This window comes from Pteropus medius, unplaced genomic scaffold, assembly GCF_902729225.1.
Source record: "Pteropus medius unplaced genomic scaffold, Ma_sr-lr_union100, whole genome shotgun sequence".
NCBI classification, from domain to species: domain Eukaryota; kingdom Metazoa; phylum Chordata; class Mammalia; order Chiroptera; family Pteropodidae; genus Pteropus; species Pteropus medius.
Genome location: NW_024349804.1, coordinates 10,055,862 through 10,066,864, shown reverse-complemented (window position 1 = coordinate 10,066,864; position 11,003 = coordinate 10,055,862). Strand labels below are relative to the sequence as shown.

At 49.3% G+C, this 11,003-nt stretch overlaps 1 protein-coding gene and 1 pseudogene across 3 annotated transcripts in view; both read right to left on the bottom strand.

Moving 5' to 3' along the window:
- Positions 1-2,408: 2,408 nt before the first annotated feature.
- Positions 2,409-2,527, bottom strand: LOC120583045 (uncharacterized; annotated as a pseudogene).
- Positions 2,528-3,281: 754 nt separating this feature from the next.
- HS3ST1 (heparan sulfate-glucosamine 3-sulfotransferase 1) overlaps positions 3,282-11,003 on the bottom strand; it is a 28,579-nt gene continuing 20,857 nt past the window's right edge. For all 3 annotated transcript variants that reach the window (XM_039838180.1, XM_039838178.1, XM_039838179.1), the window contains exon 2: positions 3,282-4,623. In XM_039838180.1, coding sequence (XP_039694114.1) covers positions 3,568-4,506 — 939 coding nt within the window. In that variant the 5' untranslated portion in view covers positions 4,507-4,623 and the 3' untranslated portion in view covers positions 3,282-3,567. The remainder of the gene's footprint in view (positions 4,624-11,003) is intronic.

Below are 11,003 nucleotides of genomic sequence, written 5' to 3'. Positions count from 1 at the left end.
AGGCCCATTTCTTATACCTCAGTTTCTCCGTCTCTGTAATGGGGCTAGTTGGTTCCTCCCAGGGATGTTTCTGAATTAAATGAGAACACACGACACTGGCCAGTTCACACACAGTTAAATGTCATTTTCCCTGCCTTCCTGGCCTGTGTTTCTAATTTAAACCCAAAATAGTTAATAACTCTTAGTTTCTGTTGCATTTTCTTTTATATCGAGGGCTTAATAAGATGCTAAGCACAGCACAGGGGCTGAAAAGAAAAATAAAATTTTAATACTATCGAACACTTGGCCGCGACCTCTGGTTCCACCGTGGGCACTGGTCTCCTCTGCCTTGCTTCTTTCTCCCTTAAGTCTCCCAGGAGAGGAAGAGAAGTCACCCTGTGCTCAGAGGCGCATCGTCATTTTCACCGAACTAGCAAATTTTCAGGCTGTGAGCTTGATACCCAGCGTTAGCAGGGTTTCGGCATTCTCTGATTCCTGAAGGGAGGTGGGGGGCACGATCTGTCCTGACTCAGAAGCATCAAGTGCAATGACTACTCCAAATACGATAGCTGAGGCTGTGCTCAGCTGTTCTCAGCCGCCTCTCTGAAGGCCCCCACCTAGAGGCCCTGCTTGCCCTGGGCCTGGGCGAGTTTGGGCAGGAACCTCCCTCCCTCCAGCTGGCATCTCTATTTGTTCATAGAATTGGTATTGGGTGTGTTTGGGGAGGGCCCAGGTGCCCATCTGGCTCTTGAGTCATGGCATTTGGGTCCCTAGGAAGGTGGCACAGGTCAACTATGGGACATCCTCTGAACGTGACAATGATCAGATGAGATGTAAGGGCCTGGGCTAGGCCTAGAGCGATGGCTTCTTACTCTTCGTACCCTCTGAATGGCTGGCTAGTGTAGAACCATAAATTAGTAAGTGGACTTAGCCACTCGGACCCCAATTGTGGTCCACGGTAGACCTCCATGAACTCATTCTTAGCCAAGACGCTGTATCCTAAAACCAGCAGCTGTTACACGTGCACTCAATGATGCTACCCCCGCCTACTATCAGCTGTGCCAGCCCCAGCAGCCACGTCACGTCCCTAGTGTCTGGTCCTACCCCTTCCTTCCTTCGTTCCCACCCACCACCTCTTGCCCCTACGGTCCACGCCCCAAGCAAACCATCCCCATGAGGGCACAGGCAAAGGCCGTCTTCTTGGGAGTCAGAAAACTCACACTGGCCTCTCTACTCAGTCATCAGCTATCAGGCAGCCTCGGAAATCCAATTTAACCTCTCTTGGCCTCTCGTTCTTTCCTCAGCTCTTAAATGGGGCTGAGAAAAAGCAAGACCCAGCGCTGTGCTGCAGACGGGGGCAGACGGAGGTGCTCTGTAGACTGCAACGCATCACGTCCGGGGGAAGCCTGATGCGAGGGCTTCTGCCATGCCCTCCGAGGAGCTGGTCGTTAGTGACAACCTTAACGAGCTCTGTGGAGGGAGGCATCTCCTGGCGGTCCACCAAGGGCCTGGGGTGGGTCTGGGGCCGCGCTAGGGGCAGGCTGTGCTGCAGCTGCTGGAACAGAATCCAGATGACTCACTTCCCTGATAGCGCTGCTGAGGAGAATGCAGGCTCGTTCCTGCTCCTTTCCTCCAGCTCAGGCACACCCCCTGGGCTGAAAGGCTTTGGGCACCAGGTCAGGAATCTGGCAGGTTAAGTAGAGGAGAGCTGTCTCTGAGTCTGGGCCTTTTCTTTGAATTCAGAAGGAGGTGGGTGGAAACTAAACCAAGCCAAACCAAACCAAACCAAACCAAATCGAAAACCGTGCTTTTGCTCTACATGGACTCCAAGCCCTGGCTTATAGTCAACGTGAACTTGACCGAGTTCCTTATCTTCCTCGTGCCTATTTCCTCCTCTTCGAATCTGCCATAATTCCTACGTCCTCAGGTTGCTTGGGGGAAAACGTCAATGAGTTCTTGTATGCACAAGATGATCAATAATGTCCATTCCACAATTCTGCCTTAAGTAGAAACTGTGTGAGGAAATGGCTTTATTTTGCTTGCTCGTATTTTTCATTTTACTGTAATGAATGTTTTGATTTCACAAGGAAAAAAATCCAATTTATTTAATCCTTGAAAGGCTGAAGGGAGGAAGACCGTGCAGGATAACTGAGGCTCCTCAGCCACGCAGCTGCTCACAGGCCCAAGGGGAACCAAAATTGCCTCTGGCATCTTGGTGCAGGTGTGAAAGGGTCCTCAGTCCTTAGCTCTGTGATTTGTGCTTTTCTCTTTCTGACTTTAACCCTTGGGAGTTTAAATTTGCATCCTCCGTCAGGACTCCAAATTCAGAGCTGATTTTTTTTTTTTTTTTTTTTTTTTTAGGTGAGGCAACCCTTGGTTGACCTCACAGATTGCCAGGACCTTGTCAGCTTACAAGCCCTTATTTTGTATGCCTACAGCACCTGGTCTTCCGAGGTGGTCTCCCATCCAAGTACTAACCAGGCCCGACGCTGCTTAGCTTCCGAGATCAGACGGAATCGGCCTTATTCAGGGTGCCATAGCCGTAGACCAGAGTTGATTTTTAAACGGATACATATCTATGTCTCGAAGCAGATGGAATATATGTCTATAAATGCAGAGTGAGCGCTTTCAGAAAATAGACCCTAACCTAAGTAAAGGCTACCCCGTTAGTCAGCTTTTCACAGACTCTACGAGACAGAGACTCACATAGATTTTGCAATTTCTCTGTTCTATTCCAAGTGGCTTTGCAGAGACCCATGGCCATCTGGGGTAAAGTACACAGTCCCAAGGTCATTGTGAAGGCCAATGCTTTAATCCCCTTTATTGTAGGCTTTTCCACCTTTATTGTAGGTTTTGCCTATTGCTGAGATCAGAAATATATGCAAGCACTGTCTGAGGCAAAGATGCATCACAGGCAGCCTCTTGCTGGTTATTAACTACTTCCTCGGTCTTGATATTGCTTTGTCCGCTTTGAGTTTACACGGGGTTAAAATCCACACCCAGGCAGCGGTTGAAGGCAGGAGTGGGTGAAACTGCCTCTTCCAAGAATAATAGGGGATCTCAGTGAAGATAAACCTTACCACGCAAGTAAAAAAATCTGGTGACTACAGCAAGACATTAAAAATTAAAAAGAGCAACGAAGAAAGGAGTGGGGAGAGATGAAAATGAGATGAAAATAATAGCCATGGAAAACTTTTTTTTTTTTTCTTTTTAAGCAACAGGAATATGATTCTCTGATGAGTGCAACACAGACACTATTCTGAGTCAGGGCAAGTTAATTATATTCAAAAAGAGTAGCCCCAGAATTTTTTTTTTTTTTTTTTTGAGTGAAATCTTTTAGTGCCTTCATAGAGAGACATATTACACAATGTTAACAACCATGAAAAACAATACAAAATGCCCTCAATTTAACAAGTAGAAAAATATAACTAGTATATATGGCAATTGTGAATCTAATACTGTACAGAAGTAATTTATGGAGTTTACAAATAAATTATAGCTTAAATGCCCTTTTAAAATTCTTTCCCCTCCCCCAGACGTACAGCAGAACTTACAGTAGGAAAGGTTCCGAGCCTAGCTTATTGCAAATCAGTGCCAGTCAAATGTTCTGCCGACGAGCTCGAAGAATTTCTTATTGGGCTCGTGAAAATATTCGTGCAGTTTATTGAGCAGTTTGGGGTCGACCTGGGGGTGCGCCCGGCCTTTGGACTCGTGTAAGCAGCGGTCCCTGCCGCCGTCCCGCAGGCAGTAAAAGCCCTTGGTTTTGTTAAAGTAGAAGTTCGAGGCGTTGATCTGCGGCGACAGCTTCAGGAACCTCTCGACCTTCTGGATCTCGGGGAAGGGGTCCCTGATGAGGCGGTCGCCGTCGACGACGTGGATGCGGCGCAGCGGGAAGAAGCGCAGCCAGTGGCGCAGGTGCACGTGGTAGAGGCTGCGGTTGAGCGCCTTGTAGTCCGCGTCCAGGCGGCCGTCCGACCGCAGCAGCAGCTGCTCGATGGGCGGGTAGGGCTTGCGCTTCTGCCGGTGGTTGTACAGCACCTGCGTGTAGTCGGACAGCACGCGCTCCGACGGGTCCCGCAGGATGAGCAGCAGCCGGATGCCCGGGTCCATGCTGTGGACCCGCTCAGGCACTTTGGGCGACGTGAAGTACGCGGGGGTCTTCTCCACCGTGAGCTGGTGCGGGGCGGACACGGGCATCTGGCGGAGGTACCAGCCCAGGCCCTGGCTGTAGTGCTCCTCCCAGTCGAAGAAGTGCACCTCGTTCTCGGCGGCCGCCACGTCGGGGTGCAGGCTGAGCATCTCCAGCAGCGCGCGCGTGCCGCCCTTGCGCACGCCGATGATGATGGTCTGAGGCAGCTGCTGCGCGGAGCCGTTGGCCGCCGCGCCACTGGGGCCCTCGTCTCGGAGGGGGGCCGCCTTCCGCCCCAGCTCCTGCTGGTCCTGCTCGGCCCTCGGCGGGGAGGGGCGCGAAGGCACGAGCTGGAGCTGGGCCACCAGCAGCACCGCGCCCAGGAGCAGCGCGGCCATGCCGGACACCTGCACACCACGGTGGCTTCACTGGGCCGGACGTCGCTGGGTCATGAAGCGCTGCGGCCGGAAATGCCTCCTGATCAGTGACACATGGGTGTCGCGGGCCACCAATTACTAGGAAACGAAGAGAGGAGAGCATTAACCCCAAATGCGTACAGGCTGGATGGAGCCGACAGCTCCGCAGTCTTGGGCAAGGCTACACCTTCCTGGGGCTCCCGCAGTTTCTCGATCCTATAAAAGTTTCTGTGCAGGGCCAGATAGCGATGTTTTAGGCTTTGCTGGACATACAGTCTCTATGGCAACTCCAACTATGCTGTTTTGCTAGAAAGGAAAGCAGCCATAGACACTACATAAAGGAATGGGTGTGGTCGTGTCTCAATAAGACTTTATTTGTGGGCGCAGTAATCTGACTTTTGTATAATGTTCGTGCATCATTAAATATTACTCTCTTCTCTTCTCAACAATGTATACGGTTAGGTCTCTGCACAAAAACAGAGCGATTTGGCCCTGCAGCCAGTTTACCAAACTGCTAGACTGGAAAGGCTTGCGAAGGTCTTTGGGACCTCAGCGAAGATCCGGAAATACCTACCGCTGCCAGCCCCTGGCAGAGGGGCCGGCGAACCTCTATGGCAGGCTGCCTGTTTAGTCCCAGTTCTTCACCCCTCTCGCACCCCCGCATCCCCGAGCCTCCCCCCTATCCGTTCTTGCTATGGTTGCATTGTGGGGGAGCGTGCTTACCAACAATTGGAGTTGGGTTTAGACAATGATGTGTGGGCAGAAATGACCACGCACCGGTCCCCAGCCTAGGCATTAAGAGGCCCCATGTGTTTCTACCTGCCCTCCTGCACTTTTGCCATCACCAGGAAAAGAATGTGCCCTGGCCGGCCTCTGGTCCCGGAAGGAAGATGTGACAGGTTGTGGCAGAGACACCCCGCAGCTCCATCGAGTGCGCCCGGCCATCCCGGCTCAGGAGTGAGAATGCACCCGCGTGGTTTGCAGCCCTCGAGGTTTGGGGTGTTTTGTATTGCAGCATGAATTTGGGAAAGGTTAACGGATGCAACCTGACTACAGCCATCGGCACGATATATGTTCTGATTATCGTTTAGGAGGGGCACGGAGAGGCGATATGTTCATTTGTTGTGCCTGAAACAATTGGGATGGCTTCACGGAAGAGGGTGTGTTTGAAGCATGGCTAGAGGGATAAACAGCTGAGGTTACTAGAAAGAACGAGGCTTCATGCGCGCAGAGCCTACTATTTGTAAAGTGGTCTTGCAGTCTGCTCAGCTGACTGCCACGGCAGCCCCACAGTGTAAGGCAGGAAGGCAGGACAGTCACAGATGAAAGTCTTACCCAAGGACACGAAAAAAATCAGTCCATTGCAAAAGTTGGAGCCTAAATTCAAAACTCTAAACTTGGGGCTCTCTTTACAAAAGCTGCCTCCTTTTGGCTTTCTCTCCTCTTTACCCATCTGAGATTTATCATATTTAGGCATTAAAGTCCCTTAAGGGCACAGGCCATGCTGGCCAAGGTGGCATGGGGTTCTCAGAGACAGATGGGTCACGGTCCACATTTTCAGGGAGCTGACAGACAACAATCTGTGTTTGATCCTCTCCCAGAGGAGGAGATTGGAATCTATCTTTTAAAGGAATCCGTATCTAAACACAGTTAGTGATGGGTTAGACACAGGCTTGGGGATTGTGGGATTTACAGAGCCAATAAAAATGTTCTCTATCGAGAAGGCCCACCATCTTTTTTATGCCAGGTTTAAAATTCATTTGTCCAGGATGTATAAAAAGAGAACCACAATTGGGCTTCTATTTATATGATCAAACCAATAGATGCACCTCCCTCGGGTATCAATGATATGAGTCGTTTGGAAAAATGTATATTAAAAAACAAGCAATTAAATAGCTAGAAATCTTTAGAGAATTGCAGAATGCTGGAGAAAGGACTTGTAAGATCAGCTGACACCGTTGTTTAGGGAAAAAAATAAAGAAGAAATGTTTAAGGAGCACTGGCCAAACAAGATGTGGTTCAAGGTCAGTTCTCCTGATTGGATGAGCTCGATTTAATGGGCCATTTGCTTCAGTCAATTGAACATTTCAGTACGTTTCAGGCAAATTTCCCAATTGCCCATGTGAGTGGACCAAATGGACCAACTCTGCTTGCCTTTCACACGTGTGTGTCTGTGCACATATACATGTACGCTTGTAGGGTTTGTACATATGTGTGTGTGTGCGCGTGTGCAGGTGAGTGAACTGAGGGAGAGACCAGCTACTCCACACTATATCCTACTTCCTTTGCGGACTGTCCCCACCTTATAGCTCTGTATTCAGACTCAAGAAAACAACTATAGGTTCCAATCGCTCCACAGCCAAGTGACAGTCAGAAGCCAGATCCAGAGGCCACGTATTCTTCCCACTCTATTCTGAGGCCTCCTGCTGAGCACAGTGCTCATCTGAGATCTTTTTCCTAAAGGGGAATTACCAGCAGTCAGCAGAGAAAAGAAACTAAATATAATTTGTCCTTTCCAAAAAATTTAAAAAATAAACTGGGCAGTTAGCAGTTTAAAAGCTCCTCACTTCTACTTTAAAACTTTCTAAAAATGTATTTACTTACTCTAAGTCTGCTACATTCCAAAAATGTTTGAGATATATGGGAAAAAAAAAAGCTTAGCTAAAGTCTCATACACATACATGCTATATATACATATATTTAAAGAGACAGAGAGAGAGACAGAGAGAGAGGCAAGTATATGTATGAGCTACATATATAAAGACAGCGCTACATGTATAGTGCGTGCATGTATGAAACTTATTATTACCATTTACCGATGAGGAAACTTTAGCTAAGTCCTATACGTATACACATGCACATATACATATATTTAGGTATACATATGTCACACACACACAGTGGCCTTTGAGAACCAGCTTCTTCCTGTGGTGTTTGATAATTTGAATTTCCCAAGGGCGCAGCCAGCATTTCTGGGCTTCTCAATAACACTCTCAGAAAAGAAAAGCTCGGGTGAATCTGTAAGTCAGCACATCTGGGTCACGTTGATTTGACGATGGGATTAGAACATCCGAGCGAAAGAGAGCCATCGAGTAAGGAGGCCTCGAGATGCCCAAGGTCACACAGAGAACCCAGGCGAAGACCTGGGCTCCTGAGTTCCACTCCGTGTTCTGTCTGCTGGTGCTGCTGTCTCCTTGCCATGTGGTCTTAACATAAACTAATGGCAATGTTTTGGGGCTCCTGAAGAAGAAAGGCCCATGGACGTGGTTCCATAGTGTAGCGGTTAGCGCATCTGCTTTACACGCAGAAGGTCCTGGGTTCACGCCCCAGTGGAGTCACGGTCCATGGTCTATGGCCATGCCACCCTGAACAGGCGTGATGTCTGATCGTGGAAGCTCAGCAGGGTTGGACCTGGTTAGTACTTAGATGGGAGACCACCTAGGAAGACCAGGTGCTGTAGGCATAAATAATAATAATAATAATAAATTTTAAAAGAAGAGGAAGAAAGACCCCCCCCACACACAAATCTAGTGACAGTGACAACCTCCCGGCCACCAACTCCAGAATCAGCTGACATACAGCATACCTACAACAAAGGGTCGGCCTCAGTCATCTGTTCCATTTGGCGGAAGAGTCAAGGGGAATGACGCGGGATGCGGCATCGAGAGCCCCGTCCCTAGTTTTAACTTCAGTCAAAGTGACATTATCTCTCCCAGCCTCAGTTCCGTCGTCTGAAAAACGGTAATAATCCCACCCACCTCAAATGGATGCTTTGAGACCGAAATGACGGAATGTGTATCGATAAGCACGAGACAATGGAAATACAACGGAAGCCAACATTGCAAGCCACGTACGCCCTTTTTTTACTAATCGAACGAATATTTACTGAATTTATGCTACAGAGCTAACATTTCAGCTAAATCGCGAGACGAATCCCGCTTTTAGCAACGCTTACTCCGCTCCACAGCGCCACAGTGCCTTCCACGTAGTACCCGGGCAGCTGATGAGTCGTATAAACACGTGGAACACGCAGTTTTACTACGTTCTCAGAAAAACTCACATCTTCACAGGCAATCGAAAGATGCTCGCCAAGTTAAGTACCAGTACCTTCTCTCAAAGGTGGTAGTAACCGTTTTTTCTTTATATGTCTCTGGCACTTAGTCAAATCCTGCCCTATGACAAATCATGTATTGTTATTATTATACTTTCTTATAAATGTTAAAATGACACACGTATGCACTTTGAAATTTTCCAGGAGCCACACTAAAAAAAAAAATTACATAACTCAATATATCCAAAATGTTATCACTCCAACAGGCAAACCACCGTATACGATTAAAGAGATGTTTTGCATTTTTTGGTAAAGTCTTCAAACTCCAGTATGTACCCTTACAGTGCATCTCAAGGCCACATGTGGCGGTGACAACCGAGGACAGCACAGAAATACAGAGCACTGAGCAAGGTTCAGTCCTTAACCTGGCGCCCTTGGAGTATGGAAACTGCGCCCTTACAAGCAAGACCCCCCCACCCCTCCTCACAGATCAGGAGCTTTCTGAATAGGAAAAGGGCCCGGCGGGCAAGTCTGAACTTGGAGGCAAGTCTGAACTTGGAGGCAGCACAAAGACAAATCCACGATTCTCTCCCCCAGGGGTGAAGCAGGTAACACTGAACGCACGGAACCTTCTGGCTGTCTGGAGCCCTGAGCTGGCAAGGGCACGGACACCGAGCTCGACAGCTCTGGGAGCCCAGGCCACGTTCTCGCCAAAAGCATTGCCGGCAGCCGCCATCTGTGGCATGTGCTTGCTACGGAGCAGAGACCAGGCCGGTGACTTTGCACGTGGGGCCCTAGGGATGCTCCCTGCAAGTCCTCGCGGGAACGGATATCATTACAAGAAAGTGAGGCTTAAGACAAACCAAGTTGTTTGTCCCAGAAAGTTCCAGGCAGAACTAGGATTCAAGTGCAGTTTGGGTGGGCAAAGCCTGCTGCCCCCTTCCCGTCTCGACCATGCCGGTTAGGGTGCCACTAACTAGTGGACTCCTCGCTGTGAGCCTCTGTCCCCCTGAACCTTCATGCCTGGCGCTGATTCTCCACTGAGGAGCAGGATGTCCTGGAAGGCCCTCGACTGGCTCAGATGAGCCAAGGTTCAGAGGCCCCGAAGGCAGAGCCAGCCCCTCTCCGTTTCCTCGCTTTCCCGGGGAAGGCTGATTTCTTCGTTCCGCAGTGAGGGATAAACAAGCCCTGAGTTCTGAGAACTCAAAAGACCAGCGTCTTCCCCTTCAGCCACGTGAGGCTCCCTCGGGCCCCACCGTGAAGATGGTGACTATGAGCCAGGCCTGGGGAACACAAGGGACGGGCCATGGAGTTTTCCAGGCGGAGGCTCCTTTGCACTGGAAATTAAATCCAAACTCCTTTCCTAGAATGGGGCCTGCCCAGCCCCAGTGGGCTCCTTGGAACCACCGCCCAGCCTCACTGATCTTTCTGTTCCTTTGGACACACCAGGCTCCGCCCACTCTGGGCAGTCCCTCCTCCCTCCCTCTTTCCTGGGCCCCGGCTTTGTAGGCTCTTTCATGTCATTCAGATTTTCTTTCATCTGCACCAGGAGCCCACCCTCTCTTTTAATCACTGTCTGTCACCTTCTTCATATACTATTCGAAATTATATTTGCTTGTTTACCATCTGCCTCTTCACCTGACAATGTCATTTCAGAGTCTCTTCGTCAGTGTCCTGTCTCCCTTTGCTGCACCCCGCAGGGCCTGGCATGATTTATGGCACAAAGTAGGCTCTAGAGATCCCGCTGGCTGAACGGATGTGTCCACTGTAGTTGCGAATTAGGCAAATGGCTGAACGAACTAAGAAAGACTCTTAATTCAAAAGGAAGAGAAACTCAACAGTTGGCTTATCTGTGAAAGAGACTGTCACAAAAGGTAGTAAGTTTTTCATCCCTGGAGAGGTGAGCAGAAACCAGATGTTGAAAGGGGGCTCAAAATTCCTTGCGGTCATAGGGCAAGGTCACCCGAGAGTCTAGAAAATATTTTAATTAAAAAAGGAGGGGAAGCAGTGAAATAACTCTTCGAAAATATTTTAATTTTCTCCGTAAGTCTTCTCATTACACGATTCACATCGTGACCTAGATTTCAAATGTAATTAATGACAGTCGATTCTCCAATCCCACCACTGGAACAGACTCACGGATAAAATAACTACAGTATTTCACAAGAGAGAAATTGAGTGCGTCCGGCACCGTGGTTCCTGTGATCCGTCTGCCGAATACCTTCCCGGCCCTTCGACGCAAGACAGCGGCACCGCTGGCTGAGCAGAACACCGGGCCACGGGGCCTCGATGGGACGCAAATAAAAGGGTGGAAAGGAAGAGGCTAACAGAATGAGTGTGCTGTGCCGGGCAGTGAGCGCTCGTGTATAAATTATCCCCTCTGATACTTGTACAATACGAAGAGGGGTATATACGAAGAGAGAGAGAG